Source organism: Arvicanthis niloticus, chromosome 24, assembly GCF_011762505.2.
Source record: "Arvicanthis niloticus isolate mArvNil1 chromosome 24, mArvNil1.pat.X, whole genome shotgun sequence".
NCBI lineage: Eukaryota > Metazoa > Chordata > Mammalia > Rodentia > Muridae > Arvicanthis > Arvicanthis niloticus.
Window position 1 is genome coordinate 15,672,570 of NC_133432.1, and position 25,006 is coordinate 15,697,575.

Sequence of the window (25,006 nt, forward strand, 5' to 3'; positions counted from 1 at the left end):
TCAGAGAGGTGCTGGCGTTGAAGTCCTGTCTAGCTAGCAGGGTGTGGCAGAGAGATGTCTTGAGGATGTGATGGCCTAGCCCAACCTGTCATGTCACATGTTACAAGGTCACTGACAGCCAGTGAGTCCGCTTTTGAAAAGTCAGTCTTGGCCTTGTGATGTAAACAACTATTATGACTGTTGCCGGGTCTACTGTGGAACACACCACCAAAACCTAGGCAAATATTCCAAATGTTTGCAGAGCACAAACTCACACCCAGCACGGGGACCCCTGAGACCCCACCTAAGAGCCGCACACTGGTGTGAAGACAGGAAACTCTCCAAGTGCCACTGACGCTGTGGCCAGCCTCGATGGCCAGGGAACTGTGACTCCACCAAGCACCCTGGCCACTGTCCTCAGGGACCAATAGAACTAGCTACTCGCACACTCAATCCACAGGCTCTTGAGCCACCCTGACTTCTGGTACAGGCCACCACTTGAGAAAGAGAGCTGTTCTCAGGCAGGCTCAACGGAGGCTCTAAAGAGCCCCTGCTCTTAGCCAGATGCACCAGCAGCTTTGCACGACAGGCATCACAGTGCCTGGGACAAACAAACTCAGGCATACTGTATACCATCATGGCGTCTTACCTTTCTTTGCCGTCTCCATCTCTTCCTCAGTCCAGCGAGAACTCTCATTCATCTCCATGGAAGCTGCAGAGAAGATGGGCGTTGGTAGGCGCTCCACAGAATGCTTTCCCTACAGTCTGTCTGCTCCTGAGCCAGCCGCCCCTTACCACAGTGCCTGATGCTTATGCCAGGAGCCAGGCTCTGTGTGCAGCAACTCCCCCCACCCACCCCCACACACAATGCTCTCACAGGTAGGCCCACAGCCCACTATGCTGGGAGGATCAGTTATCTCCATTCGCAGACAAGGAAACAGGTGGCTAGGGACTGGGTCCTGACACCTGTTTCACTTTGCTAGGAAGGGGTGGCCCACCTGGGGACATGGTCACAAGTGTAAAGAATCATGGGCAGGGACTGCAGGTGAGCAGGGACCTCACTGTGCAGAGGAGGCCATTTCATACCTCTTCATATACCACCCTCTAAGTTAGTAGTTTCCAACCTGTGGGTCGTGCATGATCCCCACAGGGGCTGCATATCAGATATTTATATTACAATTGATAACAGTAGCAAAATTTGTCATGTAGTATCAACAAAATAATGTTATGGTTGGGGGAGAGGGTGGCTTGCCACAACATGAGGAGCTGTATTAAAGGGCTGAGGCATTAGGAAGGTTGAGAACCACTGTTCTAAATGCTCAGAGCCCAGCTCCTACCATGACCATCAAAATGGCTCCTCCAATGGCTCCTCACGGCTCATGAGTGACATCACCATGGCTAGGCCTCCTTTTGTGCTAGTGACTACTACAGTCTTCCTAGCTTGTCCAAAGACAACAAGGCCCTTCAGAAGGGACACAGCCATGCACAGGTTGGGCAGAGGCAGCCTTGTTTGGATGACATACCACACTGCTCCCCCGGTAGCCTGCCTGTAGCCCAGCTGGGAGCCCCTGACAGGGGAGTGTTGAGAACTGTGGCAGGCACAGTGTGGCCTATTCAAACGGAAGGGGACAGAGAGGCCATCAAGCTGTCCAAGGTAAGAAGAAAACAGATACAACTATGTCCATTCCTGCTGCCAAGCCCTGGCTGTCTCCCCGATTTCAGAGTCCCCTGTCCTTCCACAGACATCTCCATGAAAGGCTTTGCAAGCCATGGGTAGAAGATTCTGGAACACTGAGAGAGGTCCAGGGTGCATTTTCTATCCTTCGGCCTAGTCCAAGCATAGGATTGTCCTACACATGAGTTATGCCTCATGGGCTTCTGGCACACTGCCACCAAGTGGCAGCTGACACACACCCACAAAAGCCACATAGGATTTGTGGTCAGCAGGGCTGAGTTCAAATCCCAATTATATCATAACTTGAGGTAAGCTACACTGTCCCCCAGCAGCTCATACATAAAGCCCAAGCCAGTCCTAAGAAGAGTGAAAACCTACTGTACAGATCAACCAGAGAAACAGAACAGGCCTCACATCGATTCACCTATGAAGAGAGAGACCCAAGCAGCCAAGATGACCCACAGCACAGAATGAGTGTGCACCGCTGCCCCTGGTGGCTGCCCCTGGAACCGCAGCTCAGCTCACCCTATTGGCTCTTTTTACAAAGAGAAGGCAAGATGAATCCCTCCAAGACCCACAAAGGTGAAGACACCATCTGAAAACTACCCTTCTAGTAAGTAGATAACTTCACTGTCTCACCACCACCCTGAGGAAGCGTCCACACGGCCCAATCTTCTGATTTAAGATAACAATCTTGGGGCTAGGTGGGGAGGGATGGGTTTCACAGTCTCTTCCCAGTCCTAAGCTCTGCCTGCACCCAGGTCCCAGGCTCCTGGAATCTCCTGGAGTTCCTGTAAGGCGTGTAATTTCTCTCTGTGCACGTGCAGACGCGAAGGCATAGAGAGAATGCTCTGGGTCACGATGAGCTCAGTTGGCCAAATACTTTCTCTAAACCCCAAAGACAGCGACCCAGGTCCTCAGCTCCAGGGCAACTCACTCCGACTTCATGGAATCCTAGCAGGAGCCCATCCACCTATGTCCCAGCCCGTCCCAGCCCCCAGCCTGCTCACCTAACTCCGAGCTTTGCTGCGGGGTGGCCGTCTCCTCATGGCTGGCCTCGTTGGCCATGGAGCGTGTGATGCGGCCTTTGCGGCGGCCTTGGCTGTTGGCAGTTTTGCGGCCTTTGGAGGCCACGGCCTCTTTCTCGTCATTGTCCTCGCCAGAAGTGTCGTCAGTCTTCTCCCTGTAGTCACAGAAGGGACACCGGGATGGATCAGCTGGGGCTGGATACCCTAAGACAACTGGGGGACCCCTTGGGGTCACTCCATCAGAGCTGCAGAGAGGAAAGAGCTGCTATTGGCCAAAAGGGAGCTATGGGCGGACGGTGCCACGGCAGGCAGGCCCCTGCAGCAGCATCTTAGCCTTGAAGGGCAGCGGGAGCCCCTCCAGGTGTGGATGGGAAGAGAGGATGTGAAGTCATCTGACTCCACATGTCACCAGTGGGGCCTCAAGACATGCTTCACTGACACCACCAACCATCACCATACACCCAACAGGGCAGAGGCCTTCGGGACCCTATGGCCCCCTTTACTAGCCACAGAGGACTTAATTCTGCTCGTCTACAGAGCAATTTGCTCAGGGTATACAGGACCGCATGCCTGGGGAATCGCAGCCCAGCCCAGCTGTGGGGGTGCACATGACCTGGGAACCTGGCTTCTCAGAAGCAACTGGGGCAGATTTATTGCCTCTGTCACCCATTCATCTTCCTGAAAGATGCTGGCTGGAGCCGTGGAGACAGGGAAGGAGGAGGCTCTATGCACGGGCCCAGCACGGCACCTGCGGCCCCTCCACCTTCTCCTGCTGGCTTGGAGTTGGCTGGTGAGGATGAAGGTGGGGGCTGCCAGATGCTTGCATCCATGTTGCCCTCCTGAGGCCCTTCATCCCTCTCTCCCTCATGGACCTCGGGGGCCTTGGAGGGGAGGCAAGGCTGAGTGCCAAAGTGGCTGTCTGGATTTATGAGTCCAGGAGCAGGGCTCAAATGAACAATCAATCTCCTAGGTCTCTGGGGGGTGGGGGTGGGGGGTGCAGAGAGGGTGGCGGATGGAGGGAGGAGGGGGGCGCTGAGGCTTCCGGGAGGAAAGGCCTGGGAGAACTGACTGCAGCTCCAAACTGGCGCCAGGCTCTGCTCCCCAGGGCCCAGGTGTGAACGGCGCAGCTGCCAGGCCTTACTTGCTGAGTTCTTCTTTCTCATTCTCCGCATCCTGTTTCTCCTCCTCCTTGTCGGCCTCCTTCTCCTTCTCCTTCTCCTCCTTCTCCTCCTGGCTGCTCCGTGCCATCTGCTGCTGCTGCTGTTGTTGCTGCTGCTGCTGCTACAGCCCGGGGAGCAGAGGCAGGAGGGAAAACGGGAGACAGGTGAAGCTGGGGAAGGGAGGGACGGTGAACGCAGAGGCCAGGGCAGCTGGGAAGCCAGCCAGCTGGGAGAGGTTGGAGTCAAGGGTGAAGCATAAAAAGCACCACACTTGGGCACAGGGGTTCGAGTCCTGCCTTCTCCTCGAGGCCCCTGGAGTAACACCTGCAGAAAGCCCTGGTGGGGAGGCGGGTAGTATTCGGGATGCAGGTAGGCACCCCACACAGGGTGTGTGTGGGAGGGGGAGCAGCTCGTTCCCTCCATTGTTCCTTCCTGGCAGAAAAACATCGGTACACAATGGCTCCAGGGCCTGTCTTTTATAGAATTAGGCTACACCAGGGACAGACAGGGACATCATGGCACTGGTACATAGAGCAAGAACCTGACTTGTACAGCTGCTGTGGGTTCCTAAGGCGACACTTTTGTGTTCTCTGGGATAGTCTCCTCCAAATACCAAGAATCCCGTGTTCTCTAAGGGGCCAGGGCAGCCATTCCACCCCCAAGCAGCCATCCATGCATGGCTGCTGGCTCCTCAGCTGGGTACCAGATGTCTGTTAGCCAGCCTGGGTCTTTCTTTCAGATTCTAACCCTCCATATAACCCAGAGGCGAAGCCTCATTCTGGCAGACAGAGCCCCCTGAACCTGACACTGAAGGATTTTCCTGTCAGTTCAACAATGTCCCCTCTTCATGTGCTCAAGGTGGGCTATAGAAACTGGGGGTCAGAACTCAGAGAGACGGAAGGCGGTTCGGGAGGAATTCCTGCTGCTTAGCCTGCACTTCACAGCTGTCAGCACATCTGGCTTGAGCTGTCCCGTACTGGGGCATAATATCCAAGTCACTCAGCTGTGCCTCCCACCGCCACATAGAGGGGCTGGGTAGGGGATTCAGATTTGACATGAACCACGAGCCGAGCCTCTGTGGATGGGGTGATGCCCTGACCATCGATTCGCTTCTCTGCCTAATAGTGCCCTGGCCTGAACCAACCCATGTGCTTAGCCCCTCCTGGCTCCTGGGAGACTTGAAGCCAGCACAGGGTCCCTACGACCAGTCACTTAGGCTGGCAAATCCCAGCCTGCCACTCTGGCTGGTAGTGCTTGCCAGCCATGCCTAGGGATTTCAAGCTTGTTGTAGCCTCATGGGCAGCTGTGCTTCCTGGTGCCCAAAGGCTGCCAGACCCCAGCCGTGCCAAGGGCACTGTGATCCCAGGCTGGAAGCAGCATCAGTATTTTCAAATGTCCCAGCTTAGTCACAAGTAGTGGTGCACATGTCTAACCCTGACACCTGGGAGGGAGAGGCAGGAAGACTGCAGCGAATTAAAAAGGCTGGCCAGGGCTACACGGTGAGATCCTGTCTCAAAACCATCCAAATAAAAAATAAAATAAATTCCCAGGTTGTTCCAGTGCATTGCAGACTGGCTGGCAAGTTCTTATCTAAAGAACTTCAGGCTGGACAAACCTGTAGGTTCCAAGGCACCTGGCTTGGCTCTGCCACTAGTGAGCAAATGGAAACAGATAGAGGCCAAGAACGCTTTATTTACAAAGCAAGCGGGCAGCAGAGCTTGGCCACAGGCCGACTCTGGGAGCTCCACGTGTTTACCTAGCCCCTTGCAAGTCCTCAGACCAGAGTGAGAAACCATCGTTTCTGTGTCCTAGGGCAAAAAGGATGCCAGGGGAGACCTCAGCCCCAGCTTGGAGAGCCACAAGAAGCAGAATGCCACACTCCCCCATGACTCCCACACGTGCAGTATCAAGTGGCAATTCATCAGTTATGGGCAAGGTGACATGTATGTCCCCCACCCCCAGGATCACAGCACTATGGATACTCTGAAAGGATCCACGGGGAGCTTCAGGTTATCTGTTCATATCCACTAGGACCCATTTTTCCTTCCAGAAGGCCACATTAATAAGGCCAGGTGTCAGCTGACAACATGCATGGGATGAGACTGTCCTCGCATCACATGTCCAGCTTCTAGCTCCTCCCAACAACCCTGATATTACCTTGTTCCACAGATGAGAACAAGACACAGAGAGGTAAAGCAATCCATTTAAGGTCACACAGCATTTCCTAGCAGAGCCTGCAGCTAGATGAAACCCCAAAGATAGTGTCCTCAGGGACTCTTGGTTCCTCCAAGTTAGCAGAACTGTCATTCGTACCCTAAACAAACTCTTGTCTACTGGGGTGCCAAGACCCCCAGAAGTGTAGAGACCAACCTTAGAGACCATGTTCTGAATTTGATGGGGTCAGAACTGAGGTGTTAAAGGGAGGGCAAAAGTAAAACCTTTGTGGTGGTTTGAATATGTGTGGCCCATGGGAAGTGGCACTACTAGGATGTGTGGCCTTGTTAGAGGAAGTTTGTCATTGTGAAGGTGGGGCTTTGAAGTCTCATATATATGCTTAGGTCTGGCCAGGGTGATTCTGGCTGCCTTCGGATCAAGACGTAGAACACTCAGATCCTTTTAAACCACCACGCCTGCCTGGATGCTGCCACGCTTCCTACCATGATGATAATGGACTGAGCCTGTAAAACGGTAAGCCACCTCTAATTAAATGTTGACACTTATAAAAGTTGCTTTGGTCATGGTGTCTTTCACAGCAATAAAACCCTAAGAGAACCTTCAAAAGGCACAAACAGCCCTGTGTGGCCTGGAGTCACTGAGACCCTCCAGATGAGGAAGCAGGCCTGGTAGGACCCAGACCCTATGCTGCATCTTCAGGGCTGTGTGGTGGACAAGATCAAGGGAAGGGATTGGGGAGCCCCTGGATTCCATCCGAAACTTAAATAAACAAAGGAGAGCCTGACAGTGCATAGCCATACTGACTAATACACTCAGTCACTTACTCATTCAATAAACACCGTACTACCAAGAACCGACAAACCAAACGCCCCAGCAAGTGGGTCGCAAGAGCTTCCTGTGTGGAGAAGGGGAGAGGTTGGGTGGGTGGAAAAAAACAGGGCTGGGGGTCAAAGCAGAGGAAGAACATAGTCTGAAGCTGGTGGTGCCCCCTTCATGCCTGCTCTGGGCACACATCCATCTCTCTCAGGGACATATAGCCAGGGATGCAGGCTCGGGCCTCAACAGAGGTGTGTTGAAGTTACCTGAGTGTGTGGAATAACAAGAACCAACCATTAACAGAAACCTTGTGGTTGGTTTGAGACCAAGGCTTTTTTGTTGTTTTGAGGTAGGGTCCTTACTATGTAGCCCTGGTTAGCCTGGAACTCAATATATAATCCAGACTGGCCTTGAACTCAAAGAGGTCTTCCTGCCTTTCCTCTTTGGTGCTGGGACTAAAGGTGTGTGCCACCACACCAGGCCAGAGATCAGCATTTAAACAGACATCAGGGGCTGAGTTACATGGTGCCTCTTAAGGTCCAGCTGTGTGGTAGCCGTGGTCCAGCCAGCCTATACTGTGAAGTCATTCCCACTGCCTGAATGGTGGAGCAGAACAGGATATGGTATGTGCTTCAGCACCCCTGAGGCCTGAGTCAGGCCTGGCAGGAGTAAGAATTTACATGGTAACAGTGTTCGAGCTTTCCTGAGCTGCTCTGCTGTGGAGACACTTCTACAGAGCGCTGTGGGACACGTGCCCAGAAGTCTGTTCATGGTGGCCAATGGCATGTCTACTTATTAATTCGCAGAACTTGGGATGGAGCCCTGGGCTTTGGCACAAGCTAGTCAAGCACTGTGCCCCTGTACTGTACCATCAACCCCAAAGTCCCATTTTTAAATCCTCCCCTGGGGGATGGGACTCAGTAGGTGTGTTGGCTAGTTTTATGTCTAATTGACAAAAGCTAGAGTCATTTAGGTAGAGGGAATCTCCACTGAGAAAATGCCCCGTCAGAACAGCTTGTGGGCAAGCCTGGGCTGCATTTTCTTGTTGATAGCCTCTCTCTCATTCTCCCTCTCCGTCTCCCTCTACACACACACACACCTACCTTGCCCCCCAGAACAAGCACATGGGACATCCACGCTGGGCCTATCTCCACATGTTAGCTTGCTCTCACTTCCCTCCTGCCCTCAGAAAGAGGCAACTGAAGGGTCCCTTCCTGCAACCTTTGTACCCACTGTGCCCTTTGCCAGGCCAGTTCCTTCTTACGTCTGTTCCATCAAGGGGTCGGAGTCCTGAAAGCTACTCTTGATCACATGGCCCCAGGACTTCAGGAGTCCTTCACACCACCTCCAAGAGGCTGCTCAGGGACCTCAACTGTCTTGTTCACAGAGAAGTCATCAAAATACAGGCAGCAGGGCTTTTGCTGATGGGCAGCTCGCAGTGCTACTGATATAGTAAGTGGTAAGTAGCTTTGGGTGATGTCTGTCCCAGTAGAGTGACCATGTCCAACAACTCCCACACGTCCCTCCTCAATGTGGTCAGTTGGGGGAGCTGGGCCCCCTGTGCTGTGTGTCCTGGCCCAGGCAAATATCTTAAACCTTTCATGTCTCCCATACAAGTAATCCAACTTCTTCCAGCCTCTCCTGCCTCCTGGGCTTCCCAGCTGCCAGCCCCTGAGTAGGGTCCCACAAGGCATGCCTAACAGACTGAGGACCTGGAAGAGGGCCTCTGAGGAGACAGGAAGAAAACCAGAGATGCCTGCTCAGCTGGGCCTAAATTGGCACGGGTCTGCCTTGCACAAAATATCCCCAGTAAAGCAGTTAGCCAGTCCGCCATGGGCTGGACCCAAGAAGCTTCAGACCTTAGACTGGAGGCTTCCTACTAAAGTCTGAGACACAACACATACCCTCGCTGATGACCAACAACCAAATGGCCTCGCCAGGCACTGTGGCTTAGTGTGACACACAGGCTCCGACCATCAGTCTCTGGTGACCTTACAGGAAAGGGGCAGCTGGCTGGTCCTCAAGGGAAGAGTGACAGCCATACGCTGCCCAAGTCTGTCTGGTGCTGCCCTGGGCCTCCTGGTCACACTGCTCCTGGGCAGCAATCTGGGCCTGCCAGGGAACAAGGTCATCTGTCCCTTGGCAAGCAGCCAGAGCAAAGTGGTAAGGTGGGGAAGGGAAAGTAGATAAAGAGGTGAGCCAGGGACAAAGAGGAGGTGACGCAGGGTCATGGAGAAAAGAGAGCTAGAAAGGCAGTCCAGCAGACAGACACAGGCAAGGTGGGCGTAGAGGTGAGACAGGAACAAAAAGGAGGTGACACAGGGTCACAGAGACAAAGACAGATGGACAGACGGACAGACAGGAATAAGGACACACACACACACACACACACACACACACACACACACGGCAGAAACAGACAAGAGACAGGGCCACAGGGAGAAAAAGAAGAGACAGAATCTACGCCCAGCAACAGACAGTCTGAGCAGCATGTGTGGCCAAGGCCAGGAAGAGCAGTGTGACAGAGGGTCAGGGGGCAGGCGACAGAACACCGTGAGCCAGGATGTGAGGGCTGACATCAGTGAAGATGAAGAATCTCCGCCACAGACTTCCCCCTCAGCAAAAGGGGCTGGTCCAGAGGTCAGGAGTCTAGGACAGACTTTTCCTGTTCACGTCCTGCCTCTGCAGGAAAATGCTCCAGCCTACCCTCAGGGACGCGCCTGCTTGGTCACAGGTCCTTCTCCATCACAGGAGGGCCATAGCATCTGTTGACTGGCCATGGCTGGGCGTCTGCAGGCTCTGGGCTTAGGATGTTGCATGGTACCATGACACTTTCTTGGGAGTTCACACTGTGTGGCACCATAGCCTATGATTCTTCTTGGGGCAGATCTGGACTAGGGACCAGGTGTGGTCATCAGATCGATACCCACTCAGGTCCATTAGCCAATGGGGCAGCTTGGGGAAAGGTGTCAAAACATGGTCCTGATCCTGTTCCCAAGAACAGGTTCAGGAGGTCACCATCCCCAGAGTCTATGCCTGAACCTGCCTCACCTTAGGCAGAGACCAGAGAAGCTTCTAGAATGGGAGCTGCCAGCAACAGGTAAGTCTACCACTCCACATGGCCAGCTACACTCCTCACCCAGGGGCAGCTGAGGTCGGGGAAAGTCTCGCTCTTTCTTGGCCGGGTGAGCTGAGAGATGAGGCAGGACACTGGTGGCCATTTCGAATTTCCAATGACTTTCATGAGGGGGTTATAACCTCTGCGGTTTTTAAAATGTGACCACTGAACACGCACTCTGATACAGGAGGGAGACAGAGAGGGAAGAGCTGGCAGACAGAGGACCAGGTCAGCTTGGATGTCTCAGCACAGGTGGAAGACACAGACATGTCATACATAGCAGACACATCCGAGAGACCTGTCTATGGCTATTTCAACCTGATTAGGGATACTCCAGAAAGGTCCCTAAGGGTGTCTGAAGGGTCTCCCTTCCCCTCCCACCACCCTGCTTGTTTGGGTGCTGGTCCCCAGGATTGAGGTTCTTGGGGTTACTCCACTAACAGCAGGTTTTGAAGAACCAAAGAGTCTTAGGCTAGCAACTAGGGAGGAGTAAGCCTGGGAGTCCACATCTCCACAGACATCCATCCCAGTGTGTTCACTGGGAGAGCTAGGCGCTAAATGCCCAAGTGTCCCTAGGGTCACCTCTCTGCTTCCTCTCTTGGTTCAATCCCGTCAAGGCAGAACTGAGAGTAGAGGAGGCCACAGTCTCTGGGGTGGGCAAAGAGGCAGTCAGTTCCAAGGTGGCATGCAGGCTACAAAGCCCAAGGAGAAGAGCTGGGACCTCAAGCACTCAGGAAGTACTACCTGACGTCTACCTTGCAACTCTTCCCTCGAGAGTCTGAGAGTAGGGATGGCTTGCTGGAACTCCCAGTGTCTCTTTCAACCATTACATACGAACCAACATATAACGGTTCTCCAATCACAGCATGCAGCAAGCGCTCAATACATGCCCCAGTGAGCACACACATCCAATCCACCCAACAGGCCTCTCTCTCTCTCGAAGCCCTCTGAGTGGCACCTGGTGTGCTGTGCAGAATGGCCACTTGTGGCTTTCCTAAGCAACAGTGTGGCCGGGAGCCACGGGAACCACAGCAGGACCACAGGCACCACAGCACCTGCGCACGGGGGCCACCCTGAGCAGGGGATGAGGAACAGTGCAAGGGAGAGACCAAAATAGCAAACGGGTAGAGAGACGGCCCTACAGCTCCCGGAGGCTGGCACACCTCCTCCAAGAAAGAGGAGCCGTCAGAAGTAGCAAAGGGACAGAGCCACGCTGGGTGAGGCTCTGCCTCAAAGGACATTGTCAGTGGGAGCAGCTTTCTACCCTCAGCCCTATTTCAGGACATGTCGCCACAGCACAGAGCCTAGCAAACCGTCCCTAGAGTACAGAGGCCCAGCAAGCAGAGCCGCACATGAGGCCACCAGCAGCGCAGCTGAGCAGAGATCAGAGGCAGGCCCCACTACCCAATGATCCCAGCAGAACAATCGCACTCCCTCAGCTCCCACAGCCCAGGGAGTGAGCCTGACCCTGTGGGTGCTCCTTTAGCTAGTTACCATCCTAGCTCTCTAAACAGAAAGGGAATCACCAAGAACCTGCCCCTTAGGCTGCTTCCCGTTCAAATGCAGGAGACACGGCACAGTGATTATGTACTGCATTCACCATGGCTGCTCTAACTGGTGACTCTGTTTGGGGAGGCTTAGGAGGTGTGGCTTTGTGGGAGGAAGTTGGTCACCAGGGGCGAGCTCTAGGGTTTAAGAACTACCTGTTACCCCTAGTTTGTTCTCTCTGCTTGGAGTTTGGGGTTCTAGATAGGAACACTTGGCTTCGTACTCTTGGTCCACACCTGACATCGATAGCCAAGCCTCCCTACCAGGATGGACTCTCAACTCTGGAGAAGAATGGGAAGCCCACGTAAACTCGTTCTCCTGTTAAATCACCTCGGCAATGGTATTTTATCACAGCTACAGAAAAGTAACTTAGACAGTCACTGGCATCACCAACATCACCATCAGGCTGAGTGGCAATAATGCACTCTGAGTTCAAGGCCATCCTGGTCTACAGAGCGAGTTCCAGGGCAGGAAGGAATACACAGACAAACCCTTTCATGAAAAACCAAACCAACCAAACACCATCACCAACACCATCACCACCACCACCATTATCAACCATCATCATTAAAGACCATGATCACCAGTATCATTACCAAAACCACCATCACCATCACCACCATCAGTATGGCAGGCTGCAGCATCCCCCCACTTATCTCTACAGGGCTAAGTACAGAGATTTACACAGGGCTCCGTGTCTCCGTAAACCCAACGCCTCCCAGCCTTTCCAACGGGTGTTCAACTGACCTTCTGTCTGTCAGCCTAGAAAATTCCCGAGTGCCTCAGCAAAACCTCTAGTGTGCCCACTGCTCTGTGCCACAGCACTGTGGAGTCACACATCTGTCAGAACCGTAAGCAAGCCAGCTCACTGTGGGCGCATAAAATGAGCTAGAAAACCACAGCCACAGACCAGATTCAGCCACCCTGCAAATCCAGAGTGGACACAGACTGAGCCCTGGGTGTTTCACTGAGCATGCACACGAGCGTGTGTATCTGTGTCTGTGCGCGTCTGTGTGCACAGGTGCATGGAGGGCCACAGGTCAGCCTCAGGCGCTGTTCTTCACGAGCTGTCCACCTTGTATTTGAAGACCGAGTCTCTCTAGGGTCTAGTTTGCTGGTTAGGCAGGTTGACTGGCCAGCAAGCGGCAGTATCCTGTCTCTGCCTCTCTTCCACAGGATTACAAGCGTGTACTACTACACTGAGCTTTCTGTGTGGATCTAGTGATTGGATTCGGGTTCTCATGCTCACATAGCAGGCACTTACACCGACTTGCGGGGCATTTTTACTAGGGTGCTGCCCTTGTCTCAGCAGACTGACCTCCTGACCTGCACTTTAGCTTAAGTGGACCAGAGAACCAGCTGTTTTGTGGGACGGCAGCCCGTCTGTGATGGTCCAGCCCAATTCACAATGAGGCCTGACCTTTGCCAGTCTGGGAGAGGAAGATGAACAGCACATCACCTCTCTCTGCCTCCCAAGAGCCACACCCCGGAATCCCTGGCTTTTGTGTTATCAGAGTCCTGTGCATTGTCCCTATTTACTTAACATCTTTCAGAGATCAGCCAGCTTTTGCTAAAGGTGGGCAGTGATGCTGCAGGCTGCAAGCTGTGCAGGAATGGCTCTGTGCCCATAGAGCTTTACTTACAAAGCAGGCGGAGAGCAGAACTGCAAGCCACCAGCTGCTGACACTCTAGGCTCACTCTAGACACCAAGGCATGAAACAGACATGGTGACCATCGGCTATTTCTCCCCTCAAATATCCACATGAACAGGCAGAACTGGGGAAGCTCAGTGGGTCTCCCCAGATTGAAAATATGCCCCCACTTTTGTGTATGGGTGTTCTATGCATGTCTATCTCTGTACCTGATACCACTGAGACCAGAGGACACTGGATCCCCTCAAACTGGAGTAACAGAGGGTTACGAGCCAACATGTGGGTGCTGAGAATCAAACTTGGGTCCTCTGTAAGAGCAGTCAGTGCTCTTAACTACTGAGCTATCCCCCCAGCCCTGAAACATAGCCTTTTAACAGCAAGGACTATGGACTGAGCAGCTCTGAATCAGGGACATCCCACCTAACACAGAAGCAGCTCCTGTTCCCACCTCTGTACACTGCCAACACCCTCTGCAGGTCAGATGCTACAGAGGGAGCCCTAATGAGAGAATTGTATGACACCAATCATCAAGGACAAGAACCACCCAGCAAGTGTCCCTCGAGTGCAGGGGCCTGGTCCCCAAAGCCAAGCAGCCCACACCACGTCTTACCTGGCTCTTGCCACGGCGCCGATAGCTCCGCCTCACCAAACTCTTGTAATTTTCATTCTTCTTAGTCAGGTAGTAATACAGGACACACTCAGCTACTGTCTGTAGGGCAGAGAGAAGATGCTGAGGAATGTATGGGGTGAGAGAATTCATAGCAGGAGCCAGGAGCCAAAGGCCTGAGTTCAAATCCTAATTCTTTTGATGACAAGCTGGGAGGCCCTGGGAAAAGTATCTAACCTCTCTGAATACCAACCAGCTTGCTTGTGACATGTAGAAATGGACTGTGATCAAGAAGGTTACTCTGAAGGAGACACACACAGGACAAAGCCTGGCATGGAGATAATGGAGCCACAAGCTACCAACACAGGCCCTGTCCTTGCAACTGTAGGTAAGAGTGATGACATCACATTAGCTCAGATCCCGTGGAGAACAAAGCCGCAAGTCCTCAGAGCTACGCCAACCCAGCCTTTGCCACACACGGCTCTGTGCTCCTTCCCTGACATCTGCGATCCTGAACAACCTCTTCCAGAATTTAAGCATCACGGGCAAGAAGCATCAATGGATGCCTGGCGTGGCAACCGTGTCTGAGATGTCCATGCCTGTCATGTCTGACCTAGTGCCAAGCCAGGGACCACGAGGACTGTGGGGTGGGACAGACCCCAGCTGCCTACACATCAGGCCACTCCTGGAGTGTGCCATGAACAAACACTATTTCCACAGGGTCCCCCAAACCAACCCTTGCCCTCACCCATGACCCACCAGAGGAACTATGTGCCAGCCAGCCCAGGAAGGTGATATGGCCTTAGCAGCCACCTGTGTCCTAGAAGCTCTGATCTACCTCATCTACACCCTCTCTGAGTGCCCCTCCCCCTCCGATTCCCCTCCTCCTCCCTCCCCCACAGCCTTACTCAACCTCCAATTTCAAAGCCACTCTGGCTCTGTGGAGCCCTAGCCTTAAACCTGGGACTACTGAGTCACCACACCCATCAGGATGCATCACCAGACAGGTAGGCTATTTATAACGCTGCTTCCCAACACTGGTTCTTCAGGTACCAGATCCCAGAAGGTCCCATCTCTCCAGAGCATATCAGCCCACAGGAAAGCTGTTAGGAATGATCACTGTCTTTGAAAACGGATATCTAGATCCCGGGTCCCATCTGCCAGCATCTCTGGGACTCAGGGTAGGGGGCCAGCCAGGCTGGACATTCCACTGTTGAGGGTCTAGACACAAACTGCAGGTCTCAAGGGTGGGCCGTGGTAGTCTGAGGTGCTAAGCCTTCAGAATCAACTCCAGCATATAGCCAACACTGCCACCTGCCCACCAAGGGTTGTTCACGTATTGTAGGCTTGCCTAGTATGGGAGTAGAAGCCAGCTAACCGCCCTCTGGGGACAATGTGACTCCTTACAAACAGGAAGCAAAGCCAGAGCAGAGTGCTCCAGGCTCTGTTTTGGGGAACAGGTTGGGTTCAAATATCAATTCCGCATGAAAATATATTCAGAATGATAGACGTGTTAGCCACACACTGGAAGTGTTACCTAGAGTTGTCAGAAAACCCGTAATACCCATGACAAAGACCCAGGAGATTACTCCACACACAGACCTGGATGCAGGCCATACCTGGCCACAAGGCCTCAGTTAGAACGTGGCGAAACTCTATGAACTGGTGCCCAACCCAGTGTACTGGGCAAATGGCTATGTGATGCCAGTCCCCACAGCTTTCCTGGGCGGCCTGGGCCTGAAGCCTGAGGCTCCTCCCCATCCCGGGTGGGGCCTGCCTGGCTTTCCCCCTGAGGAAGGAGGCGGAGGCAGAAAAAAAGATGGAGCTGGCCAGAGAGATAGAGGAGGGCATGCACTCCACTCAACCAAGGCACCGGCCCAGAGAATGGATGGCAAGCCGGTTTAGTGCCCAGCACTGGCAGCCAGGGATGGGCACTCACCTTTCTCTCCAGGAATGAGGCGATCAGGCCAAAGTTCTTGGGGTGCTGCATGAACCTGGGGAAAGAAAAGACAGGTCAACGTTGAGGCCAGGCTGAGGCTGAGGGAGGCCCTACAGGACAACCAAGAGCTGAGAGTGCCCAGTGCCTGCCACCCCAGCCTGGCTTGGCAGGCACCGCCCCACTAGCAGATCTTCAGGGCGTGGGAAGGGCTGCGGGGCAGGGACCAGGGTCCAGGGCGTTCCTCCGAGTGACTCACTGGCTGTAATGCCTTTGAAAATACATTTGTTTGTCTTGCCGCAGGCTTCCAGGAAAAATGAGGACACGGCATTCAGCTTGCCAGTGGGGTCCCCCCACCTCCCCAGATCTGCTTTTGTCTCTCTCCCCAGCCGGGTCTAAGAAGCTAGGCCTGGCTCACCCTGGCTCGGCCGGCCAGGCCCAGCTTACATCAAGCCAAGCCTGCCTGGGCGAGGTTGGACAAGCCAGGCAACAAGGCCTCCGAGTGCCGGAGCAGAGCCTTGGATGCCCAGGAAAAGCCCAAAGTGGCTAGAGCCGCAGGGGGTGGCGGGAACTGGCGCCAAGCCACCAGCTTCCTGCGAAGCTTAAGCATTACTGGGAAAGCCGGCCAGCTGAAATGTCAGGGACAGGCAGCTGTGGGGGTGGGGATAGGGTCAAGGCCTGCTTACACCCTAAGGGTGCTGGGTGGCGTCACTGGGCCTGCCCCCTTGTCTCCAATGAATTGCCACCACCCTGGTATCTCCTGGGGGGGGGGGGGGGTAAGAAATGGCTGCCAGCAGTAGCAGGCCAGTTCCCACCAGTGTGCAGCCTGTGCTGGGCTGCTCCGCCTGGCCTCCAGGTGGCTGGGCAGTAGGCCAGAGGCCCCTCCCGTTCTCCCCGCCAGACACTGGGGAATCCGGAAGAGCCTCTAAAATCTTCCCAAGGAAGCAGAGGTAGCAGAGCTGCAGGATGGTGGCTACCCTGCCAGGGCCCCACCCACCCAGATGGCAGGCAAGCCTAGGGTACCATTCTTGCCCTGCCCCCATCCCTTCTATAGGATTTCCCCAGGCAGTGATGGGCCCCAGGACACCCGGAATCAAAGTTAAGACACTGCAGGGCACCTGTCCCTCTCCCCACCACAGTTCACTGGAGACAGGCAGAGCCAGGTCTGATGACACAACTTGTAACCCGGCAACTCAGGAGACCAAGGCAGGGGGACAACCAGCCTGGGGTACAGTGAGTTTCAAACCAAGCAGGGCAATTTAGTGAGACCTCACCTCAGAACTAAAACAAGAAAAAACCAAAAACATGTGGTTCAGAGGTATCAAGGCATAGGCACACATGAGGTCCTGGGTTTGGTCTGGTTTGGCCTGGCCTGGCCTGGCTGCTTCATGCCGCTGCCAAGGGAGCATGTATGGAGTTCTGTATCTAAGGTCCAACTGATCACAGGCCAGTAAGGCTCCAAAAAGAAGTCAACCATAGCAGTACATGCCTAGATACCAGTACTATGGGCTGAGGCAAGAAGTTTCAGAGTTCAAAGCCAGTCTATGCTGCATAAAAAAAGCCCTGCCTTAAATAAACAAACAACATGGGTAGGTCATGGTGGCTTATGTCTATGAGCCTAGTATTGGGGAGGCTGAGGCAGGAGGGTTCAAGACCAGCCCCGGCTATACAATGAGCCTGAGGCTAGCCTGAGCTATGAGACTCTGGAAAACAAAGCAGCAACCACTACCCTCACCCGCAAAAAAGACAGGCAACAAAATTTTACACATACAAGAGCACGTATACTCAAGTGCATGTGCACACACACGCACATGTGCACACACACACACCACCTGGGCCTTTGCAAACCATATTTGGCCTTCCTTAGTTAGTGTCCCCTAAGAAACACCAAGTAACAACTGTTCATGTGGACTTCCATTAAATCTGATACTGTGACTGACCCTGAGGTAAGAATGGGGACTCCCAGGTCTTAACGCAAATTATCACCTTTTCACAGAAGTGACAGGGTGTCCTACCTTCTCCTGTTGGGCAGAAGTGGTTGCCAGTAGTACTAGACTGCCTCCCACAAGAGCCCAGCCTATGCTGAGCTGCCCTGCCATGGAGTTTCCATAGGCACAAGGAGAGTATTATATAGCTATGCCTATTGTACACAGGAGAAACTGAGGCTGGCTTGTGCATGGCCATGTGGTCACTGAGTGACATATGTGTTATTCCCAGGTCAGTCTGGATGCCCGTCAGCACCTTGGCAAGCAAGCCCTCCAGGGAGACCATCATCCTTCCAAGACAGACATAATATGGCTGTGTCTTGTGTAGACAGAAGAAGTACCAGTAGACATCTGGTCATCAGTCTGTCAGCTATGGAATTATCAGAGTAAATCACCAGGTCTGAAGAGCAATGAGACTTCCCCAGGAAGGTTCAGCCATGAAAGTACCCCTAAGTGTTCACACATTTAAACAGTAAGCCTACCAGGAGGCTGGGATATACAGGGTCTCAACCACCCCGGGACCACCATTAGTCAGGTTGTAAAACACACCAGACAGAGAACAGGAGTCCTACACACGAGAGTCCTAGATACAGGCCACAAAAAGACGAAGGACAGAGCCCCTGACCCGAGCTGCTTGTGGGAGCAGCTCCTCAGAGTATGTCTCCCACTGTCTGTGCCGTGCTGGGGACATGAGACTCACTCAGAGGACGTTTTATGTTTCTATGGCCAAAAGCTACTCTGAAGACTGTCGTTTGTGCCCAAGCCCTGTGTAGCCACCTAGCTTTGTCTGGGATCTGGGAAGGAGCTAGCCTGTTGAACAGCATCCTTCCAAGGGCAAGTACAGCCTGACCCTGGATAACTGTTCCCCCAGCTGACATCTGGAAAAGCTCTGGGACAGACAAGGGTCTTTTCGGAGGGAAAACAGGTCAGCCCCTCTGCTCAATGGAGGCCTGTTGCGTAAGAACCTCCCTCTCCGCAGGCCCTCCTGGGCAACATGCTGGCCCGTCCCTGCTTCAGTTTCTATGCTCCAGCCTCTCAGGTGTCCTGGTTCTCTCTGAGGAATGGGTTCTGCTTCTAGGTGGAGTGTGTACAGGGTACCAGTCCAAATAACATACATAAGAATATTATTGTGACATCTCTACCACCCCTTCTTCTGGGGTCCCCTTACGGGGGGGGGGGGGAGTCTCTTTCTACCTGGAGACCACACCTCAGGTCCTCACCCTGGGCTGAAACAGTCTTTCTTCTACCCAGGAGCTACAAACTTGTCTCCCCAAAACTGTCTGAAGAAGCCTCCCAGAGACCCACTTTTTGAGACAGGTCTCACTGTGTAGATCAAGCTGGGCTGGAAGTGGAAGAGATGCCCCGGCCTCAGCCTCCCTGGTGCTGGGATTCAAGGTGAGGCCACCACACCCAGCTGAGCTTGATCTCCTAGCTACCACAGCCTGTTCCTGACCACTGAAGCCCTGGCTTCCCCACACTGCCTCTCCATTCCAGCTGGCCAGGTGAACCCTGTCTCCACCATATGCAGCTCTGGGTCCCTGTTGGGCGTCCTCACCTCACTGCGCCTATGTGGCGGCAACTAGCTGAATGAATGCTAGGAGGAACAAGAAGATAAGCATCCATTACCTACGAGGAGACAAATACCTAAGACTCCCATGGAGATGGAGGCAGAGAGAAAGGCTGAGGACCCCACCCCCCAAGTACCACTAGAACAGGGAGAGTTCTGGACAGAATGATCCGGTGACTAGAGTGTGGGAACAGAGAGGATGCAGGCAAGGATCCCAGGCAGCCTCAGAGGACTCACTTCTCACGGAAGGTGTCCCTCTCCTGCTCACTCCACATGTTGGTGACCTGACGGTCCTTGTACACCTTCATGGGGTCATCCATGAGTCCGTTCATGTTGATGAACTTGATCCTCTGCTGGTCCGCATCGTACAACATGGGCGGGATCACGGCCAGCTGGCGCATCTGCTTCTCCAGGTTCTGCAGCAGAGCACAGGGTGGGATCAGAGGGCAAGTGCAGGGCCTGGCAGGTGAGGGGCGGGTGCCCCGGCCCTTGGACATTCCTTAGGGGAGGGATGATAAACTAAAAGCCAGCCGGCTGGAGGATTTAGAGATGTAGGGCGGTTAAGAAAAGAAGGGCTGTAAATTCAGTGCAAAGCATGAGGCCTTATCTGCTGTAGGAGAGGCCATGAATCTCACCCCCACAAAGGCAGTGTAATAAAACACTGCGAAGCAGGGACAGAGCACAGCCCAGCCTGGCTCCACGCACTCTCGGGATGGCACATGACTGGCTTGGAGCCAGAAATCCAGGGGGTAGCACAGGGCATGCAGAGAGCCCAGTCACTTGCTGGCCCAGGCCTCATACCCTGGCTTTTCTATCATCCTCTGGGGACTCGGCCTGCCCTGCCCTTCTGTGGCTGCCTCGCCCATCCATGTTAGGAAGATACTGATGACTTTACAAGTGTCTCCTGCCCAGTACCCTCTGGTTCTGACCCAGACTCTGTCTCCAGCCTTATTCTGGCAATGGCTCCCCGAAAAGGTGGCAGCTACAACACTCTTGTGTGGTTAGGACCTAGGGAAGGGTCCAATGTGTGGGTGGACAGGGCCACTGTCTCCCTGCTTCCAGAGGAAATGAAAGCCATGTCTGCATCCACACTGGTGGGACAGGGGTTGAACCCAGCCACATGCCCACCAGCAAGGATGGCCCCACAGCTGTCGCTTGTGGATTTTTTGAGTTCTGCTTTCTGTCCACAAGGTTTTCCATCAGAACTCTGGCAAGGGGATGTCCCTTCAAGGCCAGGCACTGCAGAGAGGTGCAGGCCCCAAGCTGGTAAGGCTGCTGGGTACATGGGACTGTCAGTATGTACAAGGAGACCACATAAGCGACCATCCCTGGTCTGTGGCCTATGCTACATGGATAGGGACTCAGCTTGGAGAACAGCTTAGTCACTCCACAGCCACAAAGGGGTCACCAGCTGCTTTGTCCAGTATCCTGTCTTAAGTGTCCATGTAAACACCTCTACCGAGAGCACAGCCACCATGGAAGAAATATGGGTCCTGGTACATGGCGTTCTAGGTCCACTGTAGTGCCAGCCATGGAAACAAATGTCATTACTGTACACACCTGGCCCAGAGAGCAGAATGGCTCCTCACTGAGGACAAGCACCTGCTCTGCATCATGGCCTTCTCTGTGATGGTGACCATGGCTGGAGGCACCAAGATTGCCACTGGGTACCCAGAGAGGACCAAAGGGGCAACAGGCCATGAGGCAAGCTCCACTAGGACGGTCCTCAGCTGACCCCAGCTGCTCTCACTGACAGACTCCCCCAACAGTTGTGCAAACTCTGCAGAGACTCTGAACCATGGCAGCAGGAGAAGAGTGAGGGGCACTTATCCCTGTCCCACAACCCAGCTTCTTGATGTCCCTTCTGGGTACTAGGCTTTTTAGTGAACTTCCCCAACTACGTCCTGCCAGGCTACCCTCCCACAGTCAGCTGGCATCCCTGTCAACTCTGACCTTTGGGGGATAGGCATGGTCTGGCATAGCCACTTATTGCTGGTATGCCCACATTGTATCTGACACACACCCATCACCTGCCTCAGGCATCAGGTGGCTTCCTTTCCTGCTGGCACCTGCCCACTGTGGCTGGAAATATGTGTAAGGGACACAGAGAGGGACACGCCAAGGTAATGGGGTACACGTGGTATTACTGCAGACTTACCTCCTGCTCAGACAAGCCATCGATGATCTCAGAAACCTCATGTTCACTTCGGGCAGCCGACATGGAGAGCCCACTGCCACGCTGGCCCACCCTGCTGGAAACCAGAGGGCCACAGTCAGGACCAGCCATCCTACTGAGAGGCTAGGCCTGGACCATGGGGTAGAACATTCTAGAAGGTATATATATGGGTGAATTCGGAGGGGAGATCAGGGCAGAGCCTCCCACCTTCACACCATAGGCTTGGAGCCCAGGGGTTTGGGGAGCCACTCAGGAATGTGAGGCCCTGGGACTACAAGATGGCAGCCCGTCTCCCATGTATAAAAGTCAGAGACCCAGCAGGAGCTCAATGCTGCCTCCAGCCTGGGGACCAGGAGCAGGTTTCTGGGTCTCAGGTCAACCCTGGAATTCATGTTGCTGTGTGTGTTGGTGAGGTGACAAGCCTGAGGAGGAACCTACGAATGCAGATGACCACATCTAACTAGCCTCACTGGCTGGAAATAGCCTGCCCAGATTTCTGTCCTCATGGCCACAGTGAGGACAGGCACCCAGCTCGGAGCTGGGCCCAGCCATCCTCCCAACACCCCGCACCCCTCCGCAGAGTCTCACAGCAGCGTTAGCAGGTGTGGGGTCCCACCAGGGGCCCACGTGAACCAGCACAGTATTCACCTCTATACGAGCTCATCCCCGTGAATATTTTCTTTCATGGGCTCAACCCTGTGTGTGCCCTCACCTCTGGCCTTCCCTTCCGCATGCACTCACCCCTGTATGTGTTCTCCCTTGTGTGGGCTCCTGTCTTGGCCCTCAGCTCTGCACCCCTCACCCCTGCGTGCACTGTGCCCTGTCCCTTACCTCTGCATGCGCTCCTGCAGCTCCCGCTGCTTGCGGATCTCCGGGAACTGTTTCTCGTAGTACTCCCTCACCTTGCTCTCCTTGGCCCTCCTCCGCGGATTGTTCTCAATGCGTTCTACCTTCTTCTCCCACGCCTCCATGAGCTGGTCATAGCGCTGGCAGAAGCGTTGTTCCTGTGAGGGGGTGGGGGCATGACCAGAAGGCATGCTGGTGAGGGCCGGACACTGCCCACTGCACTCACATGCACAGATGGGAGGGTGGAGACATGCACTCAGTCTGTCGCAGTCACAGAGCTGCCGGGCCCCTGGGAAGCTACAGGTTCAGAGCCAGACCTCCTCTGCAGGGGCCTCATCTGACTCGGAAACCTCCAGCCCCGCCACGTTACCCTCTCGGTCACACAACCAGTGAGAAACAGCCCTGAACCGATAGGCCGGGGCTCATGCCCTGTGTTCACACTGGCTACCATGGACACTGCACAGCAGATCGAGCCAGGCCCCACCACTGCAGGAAGTTGTCCTGGGCAGCACGGCTCTGTAGAGCTCGTGGCCCAGAAAAGATGTCCCCAGGGAGTATCCGCTTTCTAGGCAGCTCCTCGTCCCTGGTCTCTAGTGCAGCCACACTCCTTAAATCTAAGAGTCCAAAAGCTAGCAAGACACTGGAAAGAAGGTTCTGCCCTCCTCTGTAGGATGAGGAAAACCTCCCTCCCTGTTTAACCACCAAGCTGCCTGCTAAACAGGGTATCTCCCAACCAGTCTGGAGCACAGCCACATGTCCCGTGTATATCCAAGGGCATCATTTCAAAACTCCTGCCTCAATCGGCCACAGAAGGACAGGAGACATGGTCATATAACACCTTGGATATATTCTTCTGTCCTGATACCTGCCACCATGTGCTTAACCTCTGACCGGGAGCTCCCTGTGTCTGCAGCTCAACGAGAGTTGAACAGCCCCTAAGGTATTGGACTCCAGCTGAGGGAAGATGGACGGGGGACACAACGACACAACACACTCCACCAGTCCAGCCTAGGCCTCTTGGCTCCCACCCAAAGGCCCAAGGAGAAGAGAGAGAACACTCAGAGACCAGAGGCCAGAGACAACCACATTCAGAGCCGATATCAGTCAGTTGCCAGCTGAGGGCTGAGGCTATCCCAGACCTTACAGAGTATCCCAGACCTTACAGACTAGCAACAGGGAAGCAAGACCTCAGGAATAACCCACATGCTCCACAGCCCCAGGCAACAGCACAAAGGCCCAAGCAGCTCCTGAGGGAAGGGTGCGGTACTGTCTGAGACAGGACAGTCTCTGTCTAGGTCAAACCACAGTGTGGCCTGCTGCAGTCTGTCTCATCTACTGGTGAGGTGTGTGCACTTGGTCCACAGTAGAGCTAGGATCCATTGACGACCAGTGTCTAGAGACAGCAGGACACTGCTCACAGGAGGTGGCTTGGCCAGGGGAGGAGGCAGACCTCTCTGTCTGTCAGCCTCTGCTGGGTAGGAACATGGCTAACCGGTCTCCAGCACAGTTGGCCCAGCAGGAAGAAGTGAGGCAGGCTTCTCTCTGGGTAACACCAAGGGCTCCCAGGAAATGGCCTCAGCTCTAAGGTCTGAGTCATGACAGAGCAGGGTGGCAGCACTGAGTGGGAAGGCCTACTGTCTGGCCTCTCCTCTCCAGGACTTGCTGGAAACAAAGGGACTTTGGAGAAAACAAAGCAGCTCTCGTGTGTCTTTTCCTCCTGCTGCAGCATACAGGCATTCCCTCCTTCCCTCCCTAAGGTGGACCACCTGGACTGCAGAGACAATGAACTTGGAGGTTTTCCCTCACTTCTAAAAATCAGGTCTCCCTCCCCAGGTCCCCAGAGTCAGGGAGAGTTTCTTCAGGACTCCAAGCCCACCACAAATCCACTGGTTCCTTTCAGGAGCCACAAGGACCTCTGACGTGGGACAGTAGATATGGCTGAGGGCACATACAGTTCAGGAGAAGCAGTGAGTGGCATATAGGGATGGCACGATGGGATGGCAGGGTGTTGAGGGGGCTGCCACGTCTGCCTTCTCCACACCCAACAGCAGCAGGGGCCTGTGGTCCTGTGGTGTGCACATGGTAATGCTGGCACTGACCAGCCTGATCTTAGAGTGAAGGCACTCTCCTGCAGCTATCACCCTTCCCTGCAGCCCAATGCACGGCGCATCCCATACTAAGGACACATTTATCATGAATGCACTTGGTGCTCTCCTCTGTGAGGATGGACCTCAACAATCCTCTGTTGAGCGCTGCCTAGGCCACCATCCCCTCCTCAGCTTATCTGGTACCTCATCCTGCCCCTGAACCACTAGGGGCAAGATTTGGTTACCCAAGACCAAGGAACAAGGCAGCCCGGGGGCTAATCCAGATGTTGCCACTTCTCAGCTGTGTGACATGGGGCCAATAAGCTAACCTCTGTCTCAGCTTCCCTGCTTGAAATAAGGGACTGTGAAAACCCGCCCACTTCATGGGACCACGCCCACTGATGAGGAGAAACTGGCTGGGGTGGAGGGAAGCTGAGCATTAAACTCTGTTCCGGAAGCCCAAGCCAGGAGTCACATGCACAGTGGGCACAGTGACTGCAGCTGAAGGCGACTGCAGCTGAAGGCGTATGACTGGGGAACTCCCTCTCTCCTCACTCATGATTCAAATTCAAGCATCATTCCACTTCACTGCAAGCAGCACTTAGTTGCTACCTTCTGTTTACTACACACCCGCAGGCTCTAGGCACCGCT

The 25,006-nt window shown here is 54.2% G+C and overlaps 1 protein-coding gene across 15 annotated transcripts in view; it reads right to left on the reverse strand.

Moving 5' to 3' along the window:
- The window catches only part of Ncor2 (nuclear receptor corepressor 2), a 160,775-nt gene that overhangs the window by 48,073 nt on the left and 87,696 nt on the right, over nucleotides 1–25,006 (reverse strand). For 14 of the 15 annotated variants that reach the window (XM_076922947.1, XM_076922952.1, XM_076922946.1 and 11 more), the window contains 8 exons: nucleotides 22,254–22,426; nucleotides 21,405–21,498; nucleotides 19,484–19,662; nucleotides 15,698–15,752; nucleotides 13,762–13,860; nucleotides 3,824–3,963; nucleotides 2,665–2,837; nucleotides 629–691 (listed from right to left, as the gene is read on the reverse strand). In XM_076922947.1, the coding sequence (XP_076779062.1) occupies nucleotides 629–691; nucleotides 2,665–2,837; nucleotides 3,824–3,963; nucleotides 13,762–13,860; nucleotides 15,698–15,752; nucleotides 19,484–19,662; nucleotides 21,405–21,498; nucleotides 22,254–22,426 (976 nt within the window). The remainder of the gene's footprint in view (nucleotides 1–628; nucleotides 692–2,664; nucleotides 2,838–3,823; nucleotides 3,964–13,761; nucleotides 13,861–15,697; nucleotides 15,753–19,483; nucleotides 19,663–21,404; nucleotides 21,499–22,253; nucleotides 22,427–25,006) is intronic. The other variant, XM_076922945.1, reaches the window with a different exon arrangement.